Source organism: Lates calcarifer, linkage group LG15 (genome assembly GCF_001640805.2).
Source record: "Lates calcarifer isolate ASB-BC8 linkage group LG15, TLL_Latcal_v3, whole genome shotgun sequence".
In the NCBI taxonomy this organism is placed as follows: domain Eukaryota; kingdom Metazoa; phylum Chordata; class Actinopteri; family Centropomidae; genus Lates; species Lates calcarifer.
Window position 1 is genome coordinate 18,493,784 of NC_066847.1, and position 24,068 is coordinate 18,517,851.

At 39.0% G+C, this 24,068-nt stretch overlaps 1 protein-coding gene across 2 annotated transcripts in view; it reads left to right on the forward strand.

Moving 5' to 3' along the window:
* Positions 1-24,068, forward strand: part of LOC108893161 (pyruvate carboxylase, mitochondrial) — a 261,450-nt gene that overhangs the window by 38,612 nt on the left and 198,770 nt on the right. For both annotated transcript variants that reach the window (XM_018691027.2, XM_018691021.2), the window contains exon 10: positions 13,306-13,424. In XM_018691027.2, coding sequence (XP_018546543.1) covers positions 13,306-13,424 — 119 coding nt within the window. The remainder of the gene's footprint in view (positions 1-13,305; positions 13,425-24,068) is intronic.

Consider the following 24,068-nt stretch of genomic DNA (forward strand, 5'->3'; position numbering starts at 1 on the left):
CCTCCTTGTATTTTTTGCCACTCTTGTCATCTTTCCTTCCCTTGTGCCTCTCCCTTCCCTTTTTCTCTCTCCAGTTCCTTACTCCCTCTGGCTGTGTCAAACGCTGCAATGTGGGTGTCATCGCACGGACTGCAGCCAAATCTTAGTTTAACACACACAAAGCAGCGTGCGGACACATTCACACAAATACAATCTTATGAAGTAGAAAACCCATTTCTGCCCTGACTACCTTTTGGAAGGAGTGAAAACGAGGGAGTAAGGGAAAGAGGAGAAAGGAGGGTGTGGGGGAAGAGAGCAAGCAGGGAGTGAGATGGAGGCACCAGAAAGAGGGAGGTATGCCTAGAGTGAGGACGCTGTGGAGAGAGCATAGGAGGAAGAAAAATAGCTTTTGGTCAGATTTTATGTCTAAGTTACTAATTATGTATCTCTACTGAGAATAGATGTAAATGTGTTTGTGTGTCTGGGATTCAGTGGACACACCTCTCTGCATGGGCAAACATTAATCTTTGTTTGCAGCTGTGTGTGATGTTGATGCTTATATTTGCGTACGTGCATGTGTGTGCTTGCCTTTGTCCAGCTGTGTCTGTTGTGTGGTGCTCTTTGATCATTAGGCAGCTGTATTCACTCCTCCTCATCATGTCACAGACAACAAGCTCATTATACCTCCATTTACTGCTGACAGAGTAAAGGGTGAATGAGGGCAGAACAAGAGACAGAGGGGACTGAGTGAAAGAAGTAAAGGCAAAGTGGAGGAGAAGAAGCCATCACTGACTGACTTAAAAAAAATGAGGAATAATGCTTGATATTAAGAGAGATTTGGGTGGAGGGATGAGCAGAGAATAGGAGAGGTTGGATAGGATGAAAAGAGGGATAAGAGATCAGGGAGGAGAGGTGGAGCAAGAGGGGAAGCCTTAAAATGCACCATGGTGTAAGTAAGATGTGAAAAGAGGGATTTGAGAAAAATGGGTGCAGTCAGATTTAGGGGTAATGGGAAATGTGGAGGATAAGACTGTTGACAGTTTGACCTGCAGTGTGTGTGTGATTATTTGAATTCACCACACACTTGGCACTTTATGGGATATAAAGTTTCAACTTTTTGGTAACATGTAAAAATGTCTGCTGTAAAAAAAAGTCTATAGGAGTTCTGTTAAGACAAATACTATTTTTATTTGAAAAAAGAAAGAAAGAAAGAAAATATGGTTTGTGATCATGCCTGCTAGTGCAATATGAGCTGATCCTTAAAGATTGAGTTCTCCAGGAAGCCCTCTTCTTTCCAGACTTTGATGATGTGTTGCTGCATTTCTCAGCACAAGCAGTTGATCAATGGAATATCACATGTATCACACTGTGTGCACATGCTTGCTTTAATGCCCAGTGTCAAAATCTAAATACCATCCTGGAAGATTGTTCCTGCAGTATACCAGAAAATATTGTGATCCTTTTAGCATGTATCTGTTGGCATTGGCTAACCTGCAAAGTGAAAGATTTTGTCATCAGATTACTATAATAAACATGTCACCTTATACTGTAGGACAGCCATAGTGGCACTTTACCTCAGGAAAACTGGTCATATGCTGTCATACCAGCATGAGAGCACCACTCATTTAGAAATGGAGGGGTGGAAGATTGAGCAGTGGGAAGAGGCATAGATTGAGAGATGGAGGCTGAGGCGAGCAGACAGAGATGGAGAGAAGGCTTGTGGAGTAATAGGCTAGAAAATCAGAAAAACACTTACAAAATGTTATGGTCTCATATATTGCAGGACTCAGAGAGAGATGAGGTGGGAATGAAAGATGAAAGTTGGTAAAAGTTTTAAAGCTGTAATACTTGACATTTAAGATTTAAGTGTTCCTTTTTTCATCTCTTGATTTGATTTGGTAACTTGTGTGTGTGTGTATATATTTATATAATAGTACTACAGTTTTGACTTGCACACAGGTGTATTTGTTAAGTTATTTCAAAGGAGGGTGATTATTAAATCCATAAAACAAAATATAATGGCACCTAAATTTTATCTCGAACTGTAGATTAGTCAAATTTTTATAGTAGTAATACGTTGGTGTTTCAAAGCAGAAAGACACGTGTTTATTTTTTTTCACTTTTCTGGCTTAGTTGCAGGGATATGAATGGAATATTTTCACATGAAGTCAGCTGTCAGTGACATTTCATAAAAGGCCAGAGTTGAAACCATAAGATTTCCAGAACCCGAGAGAAGAAAAGAGATAGGAAACACAGGTGGACAGGTAAAGGTTACGGGGGGTAAAAAGAAAAGTAGAGAAAATAAAATGATATGTGGTAGAAGATGTGAAAGCCAACTACACATGCACACACATACTCTCGCTGTATAGGAGTTTATTTTACGCTGTCATAAAATGTGACAGTTGGTTTGCTGACAGTGAATCAGCCCACAGAAACTTTCTCTGAACTGTGTGGTGTTATTTTGGGATGAGTCTTCCTCTCTGTTCGTTCCTGCAGTACATCTAAAGTTATGGCTGCACTTTGCACTTTGATGGCTTTTTTTTAAATTAATTGATAGTAAACATCAGATTTTATGAGCCCACAATGCTGCGTGTCCACATGTGGACTGTAAATTCCTGTTAGGTGTCGTCTGTGGTTGTATTGATTTAAAATCTGTCTGTATTACCTTTCGTCTTTGACTCCCTCTCCATCTCTCTAGCTTCTGTGTGTGCACTTTATGGCTGCATTGCTTCCACACTATGTACAACTCCCATTACAGTGCTGGCTGATGGCCTTACTGTTTCCATTCAGTTCATAGAATGATGGATGGATCGATATATTTTTTCATCCACGTCTTCGTTGATGTTGTCATGACTGCAAAATCACATTGAAACTGTTTGTTTGCAGCTACAGAATGGCCAATTTGTTTCATACAAATGGATCTTTGAACGCAGAAAAAATGTGGATGGCGCACACATTGTTTACTGCAAGTCAGTGCATCTAAAATTCATTCTAATGGCCAGATAGACTCTTTGTCTGATGCTCAATATCAGTGATTATTATAATGGTGTTTAGCAGCCACAGTATTCAGAATTACATGGATATTGTAATTATTTAAAATGAAAATATCCAGCAGAGAGCCTTACTTCCAGCATGTGAGCAAATAGGAATAAAATGAGTCTCAACTCAGTGTCCTGTTCTACTCTTGTGCACTGTAAACAACTACAAAATTGGCAGCAGAATACAACAGATGTTTCTAAGATAAACTAATAAATGATAAATGGATCCTTCATCCTTTGTACTGACAGTTGTTAGTAATTAAGCCTCCAAGTGCATGTTTTAAAAACTTTTACCTGTGAGAGCAGAGCTGTAATGAACATTTATATGGTGGCCATCTATGTCTGAATGACAAGAATCATTAACAGATAGATGAAGCCAGCTTCCATGAAGAGCTTTGTTTCTCTAAACTGTCATCTTTGCTGTAGTTAAGTGACAAGAGTTGCTTACATCTTGTACAGTATGTACGCAAACTCTACTGCTTCTTGTGGCCTTTCCTTTCACCACTCTTACATCACACATTTCAGTCATTATTCATCTCGAGCCTCTTACTAACACCCTGTCAGGTTCTCTCGCTTTAAATACTTTCTTTGATTTTGCTTATAGCTCTGCTAGATAATTCTGCTTCTTTCTCTGTCTATTGGTGTATCTCTTTTCCCTTACCCTGTCTCTGTTCATTGTCCACTCATCTGCTTCATTCACCATCTTCTGCCCTTCATCCAGTTGATTTTTTTTTTGTCCCTCTGCTCCATCTATGCGTCCCTCTCCTGCCATCTGTCCATCTGTGACCTTTCAGCCCTTACTCACTCTTGACATCTTCCTTTCTTATTAAATTTCCTTGCATTTTGAGCTGAAAAGACATATTTTCAGAATGCTCAACAACCATAAAGGGAGAAGAAGAAGAGAGTGATCAAAGTGGAGCAAAGGATAAGTGTCACATATGGAGAGATGGCAGTGGGGAAAAATAACTTTTTTGACTTGTAGCCATGTTGAGGAAAAGAGGAAAAGAGATGAAGGGAGAAAAGCAAAAGGAAGGATCAGAGAGCAGTGAGCATGAATAGTGAATGAATAGTTCACACTTCAGAACGAAGTGGTTTATTTGTAGAATGCCGGATTTTACCTTTTTTGGGTAGTCTGATAGGAGTTGACATTTTTCAAGGCACTGTGTACATCCTTATCTAGCACTGAATAAACATCCAGGTTTAGAGAAGGTGGTTGGCATTATAGCAGAGTAATGAGTGAGGACACATGCTCCAAGTGAAGGACTTGTTTCTGACCCTCTGTTGGCGTTCATCCAGGCAGCTAAAGTGTCCTTGAAAATAACATTAAGTCTTCACCAGTTTCAGTTGCTAAGCCTGACCTCTGACCTTTCAGGCAATGGGTAAACATAATGAAACTATACTTGTGGAGTTCACATTGAAAATACATAGGTGGTATGTTGGTATGCTATTGGAATTTGGAATCATTTTTTTGAAAGACTTTTTATTAGCCATGGCAGCTGGATAGCTCCAGGACTGGCAACACTGGTCATTTGGTCGATCCACAGTTTTGGTCTAGGCTGAAATATCTAAACTCAGATGGATTAATCGCACATCATGAATCCTAAACTGACTGGTGATTCTCTGGCTTTTCCTCTTGTACAGAGCTAACACAGCTGCTAGTTTGGCTGTAGACTTAATCTTGTTTATTTTTTAAGTCTTGTCAGAATCTCTATTATCAGAGGACGCCTTCTGACTTCCAAGTGCCAGTATGACAAGACTGTATTAAGAGTGTCCTCTTATTTTTTGCAAGCTGTTCTTTCTTTATTAGTATACATGCTATAGATTAGATAGATTATCACAGCGTAACCAGCATGGAGAAGAGCATAACCCCCCAGAATTTAAATGTCATAATGCCACAGATACAGAAACATTGTTGGCAAAGCATTGTTGGTTGTTTCTGGTCCCAAATTGACAACCTGTTAAGTGTACATTATATAATACTGATGGCAGTGCTCAGCAAACACTTATACTGTACATGGGGTAATTTGGGCATCAGTTCAGGAGGGAGTCTTCTCCTGTCTCAATACTCCACCAGAATTAATGACATAATAAGTACAAATTCCATTTACCGGACCCTCTTGACTAAAAGTTCTCCTGGGAGAGTAGCAATAAGGATCACTTTATTGTTGTTTTATCCCTCAAGTTAAGACCTGTGAAAGACTTTGTGGCCCTCATATTTTTCATGTTTGTTTTTTTCATTGCAAGTTTGGTGGCCAAATATGTTGTCCTCTTTACGTGCAGCAAATGATTTGGCATAAGAATGAAACTACGAAATGGAAAACAGAAATAGAGAAAGAGGTAGGATGACCTGAGGCAGGGGGTAGAAGTAAGAGTATGGACAGACATGATTGAAAGAGAAAGAAATAAGTGATGGACTTAAATCCTGTAGAAGAGCTGGAATGGAGGGATGAATACATGAATTGACAAATGGATGAAGGGATTCCACTCAAGCTCCTTTCCATTACAGCTAGGATGAATATGAACGTGTGGGTGCATATGGGACTGTGTGTAAGTTTGTCTGTGTGGGTTTTGAGTGCCTTTAGGCATGTATGTGATATGTGTGCATGTGTGCATTACTGTATATGTTTGTGCCTGTGTGTTTTTTGGTTGTGTATTCCATGTGTTTGGGTGGGTGATCACCACTACTTTGGCAGCTCCCTGCAGCAAAAGGATTAGAGAGGTGGCACCACTGAAATGGAGCTGATCTATTTGTGAGTGTGCGTGTGTGTTTGTGTTATTCTGTGGTTATATCAGCAATGAATCGGATGAGAGTTATGTGTGTTGTGAGTCTGAAAGGGAATTGGATCAGATTACAGAAAATCTTGGCACCAGATTAACTCCAATCCCCACAAGAGAGGAGATAAATGGAAAAAAAAGGAAAGAGGAGAGCTGCAGTTGAAGGAAACAGCAGCCTTGATGTTTATATGAGAGGAGGGTAGAGTGAAATATACTGTAGGATTTTGGTTATGTAATAACTGCTGGGTAATGTTACTGTTTGCCTCTAAAGTTGCTGTGTGTAGCACCTTTAAACAGCTTTTCATTTCCACATTGTGATACCCCTGTGTATTATACAAAAATAAAAATCAAAAATGAATCAGTCTATATGATCAGCCTCTATTTTATGGTAGAGATGTGCTACTGTTTTGAAATGAAGGCCACATTTGCCATAAACTCTGTCGCTGTCATAAAGATGGTAGCACTCCTTCCCTCTCTCCTCCCCCTGTTGTCACTGTGTCTAGTCTTCCTTTGGGCTTTATAGAAAATTAAGATGTGGTGAAAGTTTTTTTTCCCCATTGTCTATGTTTTACTCATTCTACCCCATGGCAATGCTTGAAGCTCTGCTGTAACATATTTTGTTTTGGTGTTGTAAAGCAACCCAGCAAGTTCCCTAAATGAGGATAGTTACCGATATCTTTTTCAATACACATATGAGTGTGTGTATTGTATAGTATTAGTTGCTGTAATCATTCCTCCTGTTCTGCTGATCATGAAGTATTAGTAGTAAGTAGAGTCCACAGTCGTCTTCTACCGTCCAGCTGAAGCTTCAGATGATAAAAGAATTCAGCTGTCTAAGTGCTGGTTAAATCCTAGTTCAGTCTTGGTCTTGGAGGTGATGGTCTAACAGCTATGGATCAGCTGGGGTAAAATCACCCATATCTTCATCACCAGAGTTTTTTCTATTTTATTTCAATAAAGCATAACTCTGGTTTTAATGTATGCATTGGTTATGTGTTCAAAACAATTAAGTCACAGAATAATTTAAACTACTGGTGCCAGTCCACTGGTTCTGAAAGTCACCCTGCAGTGAGATTACAAATGGCACTACACCACACACACACACGCACGCACACTCTAATGTAACCAGACATAGCCATTTAACAGGTCGTTGCCATCGATTGTACGATTGATTTATTTTGTTCTCTCTGCTGCGTAATGCACATCACATACAAAGCTGAGGAGCATGTACCACATTACTCTGACTGCCCCTGGACATTTCATGACCCAGCATGAACTGTTCTCTGGCTGGTGGGTCTGGGGCATTGAGTGGGATGGCAGGCGACTGGGCTAATCGGAGGGCTTCATGCACTGTGTGCAGTAAATCATTATTATTGTTGTTCCTCACAGGATTTGCATGTAGTGACAACAGTCTGGTAGTAAAAACACAGAGAGAAAATTAGATTTTCTTTTTAGACAGTCCAAGTGAATGGTGCACATAGGCCTGATGACCATTGAGTGTGTGCATGGTGATATTTTACTGTTTTTCAGGTGGTGTTATGGGATCAATTTAAATGAAAGCCCTCTCTATTCCTTACCTCCTTTTATATGTAGTTCCTCTTTTCTGTACTTTTACTTCAAAGACCAAAAGGATTGCTATGCTTAGCACCAGCCCTCATCTGTTAGAATTAATTTTTGACTGTGTCCTTGTAGAATAAAACAGCATCAAGGCCCTCAAATAAATCTAAGCTCCATACAGAATAAAGACATTCCTGCAGTCTTAGATTCATGCAGATTCATCAGAGAAAACATGATCTAAAATGTTGTACAAAATCATCTGGTATGGTATGCTTTTACCTGGTTTGTCTGTATTCTGCATGATCATTGTAGCAGTGGATTTACATAGCACTCTGTCTCCACTATGGACATATCAATGTTAATCACAAATTGCTCCATCAGTGATACTGTGGCGCCAAAAGCCACGTTGTTGTTAATGTGTCTATACTTACAAGAGTCAGTAAAAGTTAAATCCCAAACATCACTTTGCTTAGCAGAGAAGAGAACCATTAGATGATGTGCAGTGCCAGCAGAAAACATGACTACGCACACACAAAATGCTCATGCAAACAAAAGGACAGTAAGAGTACTTCTCAAAACTGCCAGCTTAAATCTTTTCAGGGTTACACAAGACAATTGCAAAGTAGCCCTCAGCAATTGACTTACTGCATGAACACTTGGAAACTCCAAATGGACTACCACTCTGTTCCTTGCTATCACACAAAACACATTAATTAAAAAAAAATATTGACATAGCGGCTGCCAACATTAGAATAACATGAACATCAAAAATACTAAAAATTTCGTGAGTTTTTTGGCCTGAGTCTTATATATATTTGGCAAATGCTGATAATGTTTGATCCGATACTTTCGTAACTAAAATGTTGATTAAATGGCTTATGTATCTGACATATTGAAATAACCCACCAGTAGACTACTTCATCACTCACACTCATTTTTTTCTTGCCTCTTGGTACAAATACTGAAGGTCATGGTTCAAAAATGTAAAGTTTTTAACTGTAAATAATAGATATATGAATTTATTTTGTTGGAACTAAAGGAAAAAAATCAGTTCACTTGTGGTTGTACAGTGGTGTTGGAGAGTGAAGCAGGAGCAGGATGCTGCAGTATAAAGCTTGGCTGTCTTAAAGGAGAGCTGCAACACTAGCAGGCTGAGGTGGGTAAAACACAGCACAGTAATGAAAGAATCAGATTTTGAATTGGGTCATTTTAGCTGATACCAATCCACTAAAGTATGCCCGGATCAGATCCAATACTGATGTGAACTGGGGACATGTCTAACAAATACCCCAGAACCTGATTTTGGCAAAAGTGTAAATGGTTGCAGCTCAAAAAACAACAACAAAAACAAAAAACAAAACAAATATACAAAGGTACAAAAGATATTAAATTGCTGGGTCCACAGCATAGCGAAGGTACAAAGGAAATACTTTGTATTTTGGCCCAGCCAATGTGCACCAGCATCTACATCTACAGGGCAGGATCCTGTTTTGCTTTCAGAAAAGCTGAAATTCCTGGAGTGCTGGACAATTTCCACTGCAACTGAATAGCGTCACAGATTTAAGCAGAATCCTTGTCAGCACAGTAAGACCACAAGCATCCCATTCTACCTCAAATTAGGGAGACTTCATCTGTACATTTCAGAGGTGCTCAGGCTGAGTTGGCAGCTGGGGTAAACTAAATCTCCTGAGTCAACTTGAGAGTATGCCTTGATAATCAACCTCCTGGAAATAATGATTTGACAAGTCTGTGGTCATGAAGGATACAGTGGTCAGAAGCAGCAGCACTTCAGGCCTCAATTTATTCAGTATAAACACTTCCCCCACATTATCTCACTGCCACTATGACTACCACGATTAAAGGTATGCTCAGTCCTGACCTTGCAATCAGCAACATCAGAAACTACAATGGGATTTTTAAGATCAAGCAGAATTCTTTCTTTTTTCTTGTTACCCAGTTCTGGTGATAGTGGTCCTGTTGCAGCCTCTCCTCGTACAGACAGGTGATGGGGATGGGTGGGTTGGTGGGGGGGTATCAAGAGTACTTGTTGAATTTGAATTTTGATATCCATTAGCAGCATTGCAAATGGTTTCAAGCTGAAGTAGTGGGACAAAAAGTGAATCCAGGGAGAGTGACAGTCCCTCCCTCATTGAAGCTCTCTGCTATTCTTCCCTTCCCTGATGACTCTGTTTAATCCGCTCTTTTCACTCTTCACATCTCTTTGTCCTCTCTCCACTCACACCGAACACTTTGATTCCTTGTCTCTGTCCTCATTTGATCCATCCACCAATCTTTCTTAAACTCTGTCTCCATCCATCTATACTCACCCCATTTTCCCCCACTCCTCATGACTTGTTCTTAATGCATTTTATTTCACACTCTCACTCTCTCTCTCCTTTACTCCACCAGCTATCTGTCTCTGTCACTTTCTATTCAAAGCTATACACCAGTCTACATTAATCAGTGCTGTGATCATTTAAGCACAAAGCACACACACACTGTGGTCAGCAGTGGGGAGCTAAATGTGTGATCGTACATTATCTTTTTTTTAATTTTTTTTTAAACATGCTCTGAAAAGCTAGCGTGTGTGATAGCATGCATATATGTGCTACCCCTGTGACCTCTCCTTGTGCTAGTACAGCCCATTGACTTAGCTGTCAGACCTTATAAAACAGTGACCGCTCAATCTGTTACGCTGGCTGCCGCTGCTACTACCACTCAATGACTCAGTATGTGTGAGCAAGGGAGAGTGAGCACAATATGGGGTGACACAAATTGGCATGTTTGTGATTTTGTGTGTGCTTGGAAGTGTCTGTGCATATATGTCCTTGTATATATGTGTGTGTGTGTGTGTGTGTATGAAGGCTGGTGTGTATCTTCTACTGTGGTACTGTCTTTGACTGTTACAGTTTATCAATGAGGCCTTGGGTGCGAGCGATATGTATTTTTCATCACAGTTACAGGCTGTACAGGAAGCACACACACACAAATACAATGAAAATTTTGGCTGCACACAGAATGTTAGAATAAAGGTGACCTGGACTGAAAATTAGCATTTTGTGTGTGAGTACATTTATGTTCTCAGAGCAGAGTAGCCTAGTTGTCAGTATATACGGTTAATGCCTATATAGGGTGAACTACAGTATGTGTGTTTATAATGTATACAGTGTGCATATAGAAATATGTATACAGTGCATGTGTACATGCATTTGCACTTGTTTTTTGATTGTTGCTTGTTTCTCTTGAGGTCATGGGTTCTGAATTAATCATACCAGCAGTCAGGTAATAGGAATGCTGCGCTGGAGCACACACACACACACACACACACACACACACACACACACACACACACACACACACACACACACGTATATATTTAACTCGGTTTCATGTCTGGCAATAGAACAAAACTATAGAACTTCTGTGTGTGTAGATGTTTCTGTGTTTGTATGCCTCCCAGCCCCCCCCCAAGCCCCCGAAATCCTTGTGTGTGAGTGTATGTGCATGTGTTGGGGCTCATACATTTTAATTTGTTGTAGTTTGTTTGCATGTTGTGTGCTGAGGTGTGTGTGATCCCTTTAATGAGTCTCTCTGGTAAAACCTGTGGGAAACTACAGATGCCATAAGTGGGACTATTTTATCTCTGCAGAGAAAACTCTGCTGACTGACTGTGTGTGTCTGCACAATACGTGTTGCATGTGGGTGTGTGTAGTCTGTGATTTGTTACTAATTTCCTCTTGATGAGTTTTCTTCACAACAAATGTAATTCAATTAGTTATGGGCCTAATTAGAGGTTGACACACCCTGAGCCTATGTTGTTTTACTCCTGTGAAACATTTGTTTACATACCTGTGTATTATGCATGATCGGTTTTTCATTGTAACTGCATCTCCAACAAGCTTTTTGTTTAGCTTGTTTTGTGGTTGTTTAGCTGCAAAATTCAAATTGCTGCAGCTCTATCTTAGGGCCATTTTCGGTTCTGTAACCCATCCCTATTTTCTTCTGCCCATTTGATGATCTTGACATTTATTCTCACCAAATGTTGGAAATCAAAGCGATCCTTAAGGCAGTTGGCTGGTTTAACTATTATTGACTAAACATGCATTTTTCATTTTGAAGACTGTTTAAAGAGTAAAGTGAATTGATTTCGATCATTCACTTCTTCCCAACTTGTTCACACAGTCTCATTTCCACCAATTTGCTCAACACTGCGAGGAGGGGGTATAGAAACTAAAGACATGAATGTCTGTTCATCAAACAGCTCTAGATAGATTTCTACAGAGGCAGGTGATGCTGTTGCCTTTCGTTAGGGTTTCACACCTTGTGGCACTGGTGTTTTGGACGTTTATTTGAAGCTCTCCTATTTAATTCTGATGTTTGGATGTTGTTTTCTTTCAACGTTTCCTTTGCTCAAAATGGGGGTATCATTCATAATATGGCCAGGCTTTGATTATAGGAATAATCAGTGATGTGGCTGGATCTTATCCGGGGAACTTGGAGTAAACTGCCCTGATTGGCTAAATTGGTGAAAATGGTTGGAACACCAATCAGATTACTTTGCTCAAATCATCTGTGTAATTTGTGTAAACCCGCCTAGTCTCAAAATTATAATGATAATAATAAACTTTATTTATATAGCATTTATATAGCAATTACACTCTGCTTGCAGCTCCCACTGGGTAAAATTAAACGGGAGCTGAGACAACCCAAAGTGGAGTTTTAAAGGATGAGTATGGAAAGTGCTGTTGTTGGTATACTAACATGCTAATTTCCCTCACAATAATTATGTTCTGAATGGACTCATGTTTGACTTCTAACAGAAAAACAAAGAACAGTCTATGGAGGGTGATCTTAGCAAAGCATACTAATTAACTAGATGTCATTGATCATTTAATCTTCAAAAGTGGCACTTGTACACAGGTGCTGCATTAGATTTTCATAAGATTCCACCAAAACTTTGCAGAGACATAACTGCTCTTTGGAAAAAATGATGAAAATTATTGAAAAAGTTGCGCAATGCAATTGTGCAATGGTTCTTTTGGCAGACTAAATGGAAATCTGAGTCATATTTGAGTGAATATCATCACTTGAACAACAGAAATGATTCATGTACCTCAAAGATATACAGTATAGTAAGAGGTTTCAGACACTGTGCATCCTCTATCATAAGCTTTTTCCATCTTATTTCAGTCAGCATATAGTTCTTGTGTTCCACTGAACTGGTGGCCAATGCATTGCATCTGCCTCCATACTGTGCACTGTATGGTGCAGTATGTGATATTTACTTTTCTGTATATTTAAGATAAGATAATCCTTTATTAGTCCCATTATTATTATTATTATTATTATTATTATTATTGTTATTTCTCCTTGTGTTTATTAAAAAAAAGACTTCATACAAACCTAATTAGTTGTGTATTTATCAAATTTGTAGGTGACAGGGTTTATATAATGTACACAGAGTGTACATCTTATATATTTACACATAACCCTAGGTCCCTAGGTTATGTGTAAATATATAAGATGCCACTTTTATACTGTATGACTGAGCTCAGAGGGCAAATTAACATCCTCGCACTAATAAAACTGAGAATAATTATTTAATGTACTTGATACTGATTGCAAATGTGATTACAGTGTTGTAGCTAGAAGGTAGATGGTCTTAAAATGGTCTTTTATGATGATGGGCTTTCAATAAATCCTCCTGATTAATTATCTAATTATTACATTACAGAGGAATGATGAAAAAGGCCCACCTCTCTCCATACAAATAAAACATAGGCTCATTCTTTACCTATTTTATGTAGTTATATTTGCATGGAGAGTTTTTGTTCTTTTGGTTTCATGGCTCATTAAGATGAGTGAGTGCTGCTTCTTGAGTGTTTACACAACTAATATTATTACTTGGATAATTCAGTGCAGTAAAACTGTTTTCTCACAATGTTTTTTGCTGCAGGTGGGATACGAGAATGCAGGGACCGTGGAGTTCCTGGTGGACAAACATGGCAAACACTACTTCATTGAAGTCAACTCCAGACTCCAGGTTGAACACACGGTCACAGAAGAAATCACTGAGTAAGTAGCAGATGTTTACATGTGCAGATAGGTTTAGGCCAGCAGGCTGTTTTTGGGTATCATCTGTCAACAGACAGGTGTGCAGCTTCAAGGTTAGATGGTTCCCACTCTGAAAAGTTAAGAAAGGGAGGAGGTGATTTTATGTACATGAGAGAGAGGAAAAATGAACAAAAAAGAAAAGAATATGGAGGGGGAGGAAATGAAGGAAAAGAAGGGATTGACAGAAAGCTGACAAGTACAAAGAGATGGGTGTAGGAGAGAGAGCTTGTAAAAGAGAAGAGAAGAACAGGTGGAATCAGTGAAGAGAAAAGCTGAAAGATGAGGTCAGAGAGAGGGTGAGAGACAATGGAAATGAAGGAGAGAGGTGAGAATGAGTGAGAGGATAATGAAAGATATAAATAGCATTCTGCTCCACTGATGACCTGTGAGATTTGCTCAGCTGAAACAACACAGATGGGTCTCAAACTAATACATACACAAGACATAAACACAAAAAAAATGCTCAGGTACAGGTGTATAGGCCCTTCAGTCAAACCCAGACCATAAATCTTTGTTCAGCACTGATGTGTGTACACACAGAAAAGTACAATTACACTAATTCATATTTGATTTCCTGTGTAATTAGCTCAATTAATGAATTAAGCTGACAGACTAACAATCAGTGCAACTAATGCAGGAAGGTAGGGGCAGGGGGAGATTTGCATGCCAACAAAGTGATTTCACCCAGTCCTATGGCAACCACACATGACTGACAACTATGTATGCTGTACTTTCCTTCTGTCTTAATCAGTCATTACACTCTTATTTCTTTTTCTTTTTTTTTCAAACTGTACACAAATAAGCTCTTTGATCAAATTGCTATATTTGCATTACACCACAGTGAACTAAATCATCTGACAATGAGTGAAAAATAACACATCAGTAAACACTGACATCCCAGTGAGTGAAAGTCATTTCCCACATCCCAAACCATTATTTGTGTTATTTTGAATAAAATAGTTTGTGTTTTTAAGTATATCCTGTCAGTAAAGGTCTTAAATATTTATACTGACCTTAAAAATGTGGATTATATGACTTAATAATGATAGTCTGAAAGACTAATTTGACAGCATAACATTTGTCATCAATTAGAATTTGGCATAATTTAGGTCAAGACTTGTATTTATCTTTCCATGTTTTCCATGTTTCTCTGATTTTATATGAGGATCTATGCCTGCCATTTATTTTTCCTTTTGATTTTAAAAAGTTACTTGTGTCTTTACTCACTCACTGCATACTTGGTCTGCACTCAGGAGTGGCAGTGGCTCCTCAGTGTGCCTAGAATTGAGCTCAATTAAGGAAACATGTTATTAACTAAACAGTTGGTAGAGTAAAGCCTACTCATACTATCGGTACACCCACATGGGTCACTTACTTTGGCTGATTAGACATCTTCTAAGGACTGTGTGGACATTTATAGACCCTCATTTACTGTCCCAGTAGCTTTGTTTCACCTGTTATGGTAGGACATATTTCACCCCTATGATTCTAAAAAGAGTATATGAGGTACCTCAGCAAATTCCCAAATTAGCTCCACCCAACTTTTATGCATTTTCAGTAACTAAAAACACTTGTGTGGGTGTGCAAGAGCAGTGAGTTTAAGTTTTCCTTGTGGAGGTTTTTTTTTTTTTTAGATGGGAATGGACAAGGTGGACTAATATGCATAGCTATATGGTAAGTGCTCAGCATACAGATATCATACAGACAGAAAATTGTTTATACCAGCTTTAAATCATAGAACGCTTTGTAATCTATTTAATTTTTTCATCTGTTATAAGTTTTCTACTCTCCCCCTTTATTTATATTTCCCCATCATGACTGGTTTGTTGAATTTTCTATTTCTTTTCATTAATCTTACTGTATGAGAGATGAAAGTGAGCAAAGCTATGATCTGGTGGTTTTTATGAAGCAATAATGTAGGAAGAAAATGGGATATTTATATATGATAAAGCATGTATTTCATATTTTATTTATATATATATATATAGCAGATATTGCTGCAATGTAAACTTTCCAGAATTGCCTGTATTTTATATTACTGATATTCAATGCAGTGGCATGTTTTGTACATTTTGAAAATATAAAAGGGATAAAATGGGGGATAAGGGACACTGAAGAACTTGGACACGACCATACTAATACTTTCACCTAGTTGCAATTCACCAAGGATGTCATGCAGCATTATTTGTGAGAACAAAATGAGATGGAAAAGCTCTGGACCTCTGCCCTCCCTCCATTTGTTCTTTGATATCTCTCCCTGTTTATGCACTTTTCTCTCATGGTGACAGCTTTTATACTTACTTGTGCACATGCATTAAGACACACTCAGGTACATAGTTATCCTGTAGTGCTATACTCCTATCACTGTGACAATTAGTTGATAGAAAGTCATTCTCATGTATTACAAATCCCCTCCCCTCCAGTCCTGCACCGGTTTGTCATACCCTCTTTGTCCTGCAGAGACGACCTTTTATCACTGAGGAAATTTGACATTTGGGGGAATTGGGGTCATTTGAATTGGCAGGAGTGCAGTAATTACTTGAATCTGTTCAGTGTCCTGCATTGCAACAGCACATGTTGAAAGTTTCAGCTGTCACAAGCAACACTTTTCATTTGCACAGCTTTCATGTCAGGCTGAGGTTTAACTCTAAGCAGCCACAGCTGACAGTGGGAAAGAGAACAAGTCTCTCCAACAGAAACCCAATGTGCATCTGTCTAAATTGCAGGGGAAATGTACTCTTTACAAGGGGACAAGTATTACGTTTTAGTGTAAATGACAAGGGTGAAAACTGTACTGGGGTTTTATTTGAACATTATGTCCATTCGTTTTTCAGCTTTTCTGTTTCACTTGGCTGCACTCCCAATCTCTGAGGTGTGTGAGCACATTCATTCCTGCTCATGTGTATGAAACCGAGTTTCACATACTGAGTTGTGAAACTCTGCTCTAAACATGCTGTTCATTCCCCAGCTCTCCTCCCCATACTGTTCTTCATCACTTTCATCTCACCTGCCTAATTTCTTTTTCATCAATCATTCTCCTCATTGCCTGTTTGATTTGCAAACTTTCTGTTTTCCCAGCCTGGGTACATTTAAGCCTCGGCCTCTTTGTCTTATCTTCATTCTTTCTCTGTTTTTGTCATTCTTTTTCTCTCTGCTCCTCCTTGAGTGGCGCACACACACCCATATTCTGCAAGATTTTTGTGTGTTGCTCCACTGCCATGTCATTGGTATATATCTGAGTAAATGGAATCATAGTAGCCTCGTCAGCTCTCCCTTAAATGTGTTGTTTGATCATTCTCTTAAACCTGCTTTAATTGTTTGAGATCTGTCATGTCTGTTTTTTTCTTTCTTCTTGTGAATGAATTATGTATTGGTTTCTCTTAGACTGTCTCTATTGCTGTCCTTGTTCTTTCTCTCTTATTATTTGCAACTCTTCCTTGATTATGGTGGTGTTAGTCTGGGTAGGGCAAAGGCTGTGGGTCAGTTCGATGGTCCATGAATCTGGTCTAGAGTGGCATATCTTGATTTTAGATATATCCTAACAACTTTGTTGATTCCCTGACTTTTCTTCTAGCACTACCTGTGGTTGGTCTTTTATGCTTCAGAGTGAAAAGACAACTATTGACTTAACTGCCATGAAATTTAGTTCAGATATTCATATTTGAAGTGATGTCATCAGGTCATTTGACTCTGTCCAAGACATAAATTTTGATTAAATGCTTTCCAGCCTTGGTTGTATTTTGGCTGTTAATTAGTATTTAAACAAATGTTTTCATCTTATCACACTCAGATGGTGAGCACAATAAGCATTATATCCACTTAACATCAGCATGTTAAATACTGTGCTATTAGATTAGTCAGACCACATCTCAGTTATGCATGGTTCCCACTGTCACTTGACTTTGTCCAGTAACAGGTGAAAATTCAACCTGTACAAAATCTGCCTAATGAGCTCAAGGGTAACCTAACTCTGCACAGACAGTCCATTCCTGCCCAAAGAAAAACAAATAGTGCTCATACAACAACATTGTTTAGTTCACCTGGGACTTGTATCAGTGTACCAGCTCCACCTACCTAATTATCATATTAAGAACTGATCACAGTTCAGGCAGAATTGAAATGACCAGAGCACTTAATAACACCAGGTTTAAATGCAATATGCTGTTATCAGATGCCATTATCCAGGTTAGATATCCAGATACAGATCGCATGTTAATATCAGCTATAAATGGGCTCTTAGCCTTGTTTTCCCCTCAATTAGATGATGTCTTAATAGATTCGCTCACTTTTTGGGGTGTGTGTGTGTGTGTCTGTGTGTGTGTGTGTGTGTGTCTGTCTGTCTGTCTGTCTGTCTGTCTGTCTGTCTGTCTGCCTGCCTGCCTGCCTGCCTGCCTGCCTGCCTGCCTGCCTGCTTGGCAGTTTGAACTAACTGAATGCTATCTCTAGTTAGGGTCAATGTAACACACACAGGTATCAAAGTCTCCTCTCTTTTTTCTCTCTTTTTTTCTCACTTTAATTCATCCCCTCTTCCTTCCCACTCATCCATCTCATCCCATCATTCCTCCCTCAGGCTCTCCCCTTCATCTGTCTGTCCCTAGCTGACTTGGTGCATCCGTCTTTCTATCTCCGTCCATTTCTCCATCCACCATTTCTCTCTTCTTTCCCCGCACCATTGCCTCCTGTTCTGTCTCCGGCTTTCGCACCGCCATCCTTTCAGCCTGTCTGCTCTGTCCATTCATTCATCTCTCCCTCTCCCTGTCTGTCCTTTACCTCACCTTTGCCTCATCCACTTTGACTTATGTGTCATCTTTTCTTTGTCCCTTTAGGAAATTGTCCTTCTCTGTCCTTGCTCCCTCCATCTGCCTTCTCTTATCATGCTGTCTTGTCACTCTACCTCCGTCTGTCTCTCTTGCTCCATACTTTAATGTATTAGTACAAGGGCCAGACAAAATGAAAACCAAATTGCATCCTACTGACTTTTATTAGCAGCTGTGTCAAAAAACAAGGGGAGCATTCTAAATATAGCCCAAACAATAATGAATATTTTAGGAGAGTAGCATATGGGACTTGAAAAAATCTGATAATAACATATTTGGATTTTCATTTTTGTAGATATCTACTCTGTGAGACATTTTACAGATGAAGAATGGACTGCTCCATACTCTCTGGTAAACAATGTACAGTAATGGTCATGCTGTTCCTAATTCACTAAAAATTAAAGGTCTTAATAGGTCCAATATTTTGGACGCTAACACTAACATAACGCCAATAATGGCATCAGCATGCTCCACCAGTTAACACACAGCAGAACAGTAGAAGTACATGTATTTTTTTCCCTGCCTCACAGCTCACCTGAAAGAACAAGCTGTGCCCCAAATCCATACTGCATACTAATTCTAATCAGATTTTGAGTTTGTAGTGTGTTTGCACTAGAAAATATGATAAAGTATACATCCAAAACAATAAGTAAGCACATTAAAATGTATTTGTTTATTTATTGTCTATGTGTATAATGAAGTGCACACAAAAAGTGCAACTCACTACAGTGGTGAAACAGCTCCAAGGACACCTCAGAAATGTATTTTTATTTTGCTTGAATATTTGACCTTCACTGTGCAGAATAATACTTGCATACACTAGAATGCGGTTTCACATTCATCTGTTGACGGAGGAAGGTTTCTTGGCAGTTACACTTGATGATGATTATTCAAGAATACTTTTATGTCTCAAAAAGGTTCTTTTAAATTTTTGGAAAAGCATTTTGCTGCCTTCTTGCTGAGTGAAATCGGGAGTGTAGTATTACAAGTATTTTTGGATTGGGTCTAATTTTAGACATATTGACACACAGACATGAGGCCTGCAGTACTTCAGGTAGGCAGCATATGAACAGAAACAACAAATCTTAAAACACCTCAGAACACATACTGCCCTTGTAAGGAGAAACAGCATTTACAAGTCTGTGCTTACGAACAGGAACTTTATGCAAAACCATCTTAACATTTTTTTCTCCTTTCCGTATGTCCTCCCACCTTTTTTCCTCTCCCTCTCCCTGCCACTGTTCCTCACCTGCCCCTTCACTGATATTCTTTCTTTCCTCCTCCACTGCTGGCTGCTCCTTTTCCTCCACCTTCTCTCTAAGTCGCTTTGATTGTTGTGTCATATCTCTTGCTTTTCTACAACACTGGTGGCTTGACAAGGTGGTTTCTTTTTGATTGAGAAGACATCCTCTCACTTTTCACTGCTTCTTTTGCATCTCTCTTTCTCTCTCAGTGATGATAATGGGTGTGTACACAAGTGTCAGTGAGGAGGCGGAATACCACAATCTGTAATCAGAATGAATGCACCCCCACACGCGCACACACACACACACACACACACTCTCACTCACAGATGCATATAAAAATACCCCCCTGTATTCAAAAAGTTTAATGTCCAAAGGCATCAACAGAGACACATACACACACTTGCACAAAGAAAAAAACATTGCAGAGGAACATTATGTGAATACGTATTCATCTGTCTTCCTACTTTACTGAATTCCTGCACAATGGAGGCAATTCTGTCTGATGCGCCTATTGAGTGTGTATACGACAGACAAAATGTGAGCTACATGCAAGATATATTTTGTCTGGGAGGCATGCCCTGTGTGTGTGAGGGGGAAATGCTTGTGTGTGAGACGCTTGTCTGTCTGAAAGGCATAAGTGTGAGTATTTGTGTAAGAAAGGCAGACCGCCTCTGCATTCAACTCTGCCTTTGAACTTCTCCTCTCTCAAGGTTCAATTTGTCCATAATTTAGCTGTAAACGATCTTTCTTTTGTGCATCAAGTGTGTTTTCCTTAGTGACAGCGTACATTCAGCAAGTGTGTGCGACAATATACATGTTGCTGTCAAGGGACATTGCACATTTTGTTAGATTGGTGGACAGGAGTCCTTTAGATCCTAAAGTGATGTAATTATACCCCCAGGCTCATGCTGTACTGTGTATGCTGAAGACATCCAGGGATTGTGTGCCTGTTTGGATGAAACACTACAAGGAGAAAGTGTTTCCCCTTTAATGTGGGAATGTCTGAGTGTGCACACATGAGGGATGAATGTCAGGAAGTCAAGAGTTACTTAACTGCCACAGAAATTCACAATAATTATTTAAAAATCCACCAAATTGCATGATTATTTGCAAGACGATCCAATTTGCTCAGTCTCTACAATATTTTCACAAATATGCCAGAGAAATTTTTCAGTTATGTTAACATCTAAGAAACCCTTTCCTTTCCCCAAAGTGTATTTATTCCTAAGGCAGTGCTTACACTCGGGCTGTGCATTGCCCCATCAAGCTCCATCAATTTAAATCCCTGCAAAACATTTCTAAACTTACACCTGAACCATGTCAAACCTTTCAACCATTTGATTTATGGAGCTTGTTTAACTTAGTTGAAACTCTGCTTCTGACCCAACATGGATGAAAAATCAGTGATCAGATTTTCTACATTTTACTGGTAATTAGGCAAACTCATGTGATATGATTTGAAAGTTCCATTTACTAAATGGACCTGGAGCTGTGACTGTTCAGAGTAACTGTTTTTATTTAAAGTCTTTTTTGCACACAGTGTAATGGTACATGGAAGGAAGTCAGGTGTATATGTTTGGTGAGCATGCTTAATGACTTAAATAAGTAGCACTATCTGTTTTCTGAACCTTTGTGACATATTTTAATATTATCTTGAGAACACAAAATCTTGTATGTGTGACAAATCGCAGTTTGAGGTCCACTTACTAGCCTTTTCAAATCTCATGGTATTCATCAGTGTACAGCAAAACAGCACTGAACAGTTCAAAATTTGTGCTGCAGCAAAGTCTGAAATTAAAAAAAAAAAAAAAAATCTAAAAAATAAGAAACCTCTCACTGCTCTTTTGACATTTCCTCCAATCAACAACAAAGGTGAAGGCTTCCCAGTTAAACGGCCAGTCCTATGAAATTATTTTTCTCATGATTTTGACATCAAAATCCATACCCTCTGGCAAACCAAACCAGTATACCTTTTAATATTGCCTGCTCATAAAGTAGTTCAGTACAGAGGTTATAGTCTTTGCTGACTTTTCTGCTGATATAGGATGACAGGCACATTCTGAACTGTAATAAGTTAAGGGCACTTATATTATATATTGTATTATGAAGAGTGACATGACGTGATTTACTTACACACACAGTATTGAATATCTGCAATAGAATTTGACTGGCAGTGGTTTTTAAGGACAGACAACAGAAGTTTGGAATGAAGCCATGATTTTTTTTGTACAGCATCTTTATTTCAGCATTTTCTTGCCAGTTTGTTTGTTTCATGACAGGAAAAGAAATGCCTCTGAAATCTCTTCTACCACAAGATAGCAATAAATAACATGTTCCATAGACAATCAGCACATTATTGAAGACAAAATCTCAAAGGTCATTAAACAAACTGCATCAAATCCATCATAGGGACTCTGGTTGACAGTGACTGGTCGATACTCATTTTTAAACAAAAATCCAATAGTGCACAGATATACTATATTGACAGACTGATGACAGACACAGGACAATAAAACAGTCCCTCTGAAGGGCAGATAATAAACCTGTTCCTGCATGCAGAGTGTTGATTAAGTGTCAGGTTTCAGGTTAAAGAGTATTGATCACTTTAACTGTATGATATTGACTGCCTAAATGATAATGTAATTAAACTGCATAATATCTATCATAGTGAATGCATCATGTGTACAGTGGACTGATAAATGTCTAATTCTAATTTGTAATAAAAAGAGAGTCATTATCAGTTTTGTTTCAGTGAGGTCAAACACATGGCCTGGATCTACAGCACAGTGTTCAATATAAATGAGAAATAAATTCAGAACTTGATATTATCTAATATTCATGTTTAATACTATAATTTTTCCTGGATAAGAAAAAAAATGCTATAATTACATCCTTGGTATAAGGCAAGTGAATAGCATGCCGTGTAATATTGGTTTTTGGAAGTGTATGTATTTGTGTGTGTATGTGTGTAAAAGATGGGAAAGAGAGAGGGCTGTGTTTTAGAAAGATGCTGTCATTACATTTAGCTGTAAATACACCAACTAGATGAACAGATGAAGATGCTGCCATAAAATATGGTGTTTTTAGAAGCGCAGCAAAAAGATGGTGTGTGTCTTTACTACTGCAGACAAGGGCATTCTCTTGCTTTATTGCTTTTATTTTGACAATTCTGCAGACAAAGAGACTTTTTGATGTGTGTCAGAGAGAGAGAGTGCATTAGAATTGTTCTGGGCTTTATTTCCTTAGGTATATGTGTGCTTGAGAGAAAGAACACCACCAGTTTTCTTGTTTTCTCTTTCTTGGTGTGTGTGTGGATATGTGTGTGTGTACATGCATTGATATATCAGTGCTCGAGACAAAATGTGTGTGCTGCACCTGGTTATTTGTCTGTTTAGGATTGCTAATTAGTCTTAAATGACCATTCTCCATCTTCATCAGGCTGAGAAAGAGTGACAGAGAGGGAGCTGGAGTTAGGAAGACAGAAAGAAACAATGCCTCGCATTAATTGACAGAGGGTCTGACAAATGAGGGGTGAAAACGGAGAGAGGGAAAGGACATGAGGTGAATTAAAAAGATAGTGAAGCAACCCAGGGCTGCTGTAGAAATAAAGCACAGCATCCTGCTCGGCCATAGTTCCAGGCCTGCATTTGTTAGATACGTTTGAGTCCATAGAGGACTCCTGCGTTAATACATTCACTGTGAAACCATTTGCCATGATGCATTGTGTAATGCCTTTTCTCTATCTTTCATTTTGTCATTGAGCCTCTTTTGTTTTCTTTCTGCTTGTCTTGCGATTTCTTCCTCCTTTTATCCATACTCGCTTTCATTCATTCTTTCTCTTTTTATATTTTTCTTTCTTTTTTCGTTCCCTCCTTGTAGAATGTTGGCTATAGCAGCCAGTATCTCCAGCTCTCTGCTTTTGGCTTTGATTTACTTTCTGAACGTGGGAGTTGGAGGAGTTGCTGCCACATCAGCAATTATCCTCTTTCTCCCTCTCCAGTTTTCCCAACCCTTTTCACATTTCTTGGCACACTAAAGTATAAAAAGATATTCCGGAAAAGGTCAGCTCAGGATCATCATACACTTGTTAATAATTAACATACTAAAAACTAGTTACATGCTTGGCCAAGGTGCGGTCTGTCCTTTCCTCCTCTCCATACATCCTCTCCTCCTCCATGTTGTGAGGAAATTCTCTCCATTTTGTTGTTCCTGCATTTATCCTCATTGCTTTCTTCTACTTATCCTCTCTTAACCTCTCTCCTCCTGCTCTCTGCTCCTCTGCACCTTTTCCTTTTATATTTTATTTATTATTTTGCTCATGGTTTATTGAATCTGTTATTTCTTTCCCTCCTCTCCCTCTTCCTCCTCTTCTTTCCCATCTTTCCTACTCTGTCCATTTCTGTCTTCCTCAGCACCACAAGGAAACACATACAACAGTAAATAATCCACAGCTTTTTCTCTGGCCACGCACATGGTATGTGTGTGTGTGTGTGTGTGTGTGTGTCAATAAAATAACCATTGACAAGGAAATACCGCTGAGC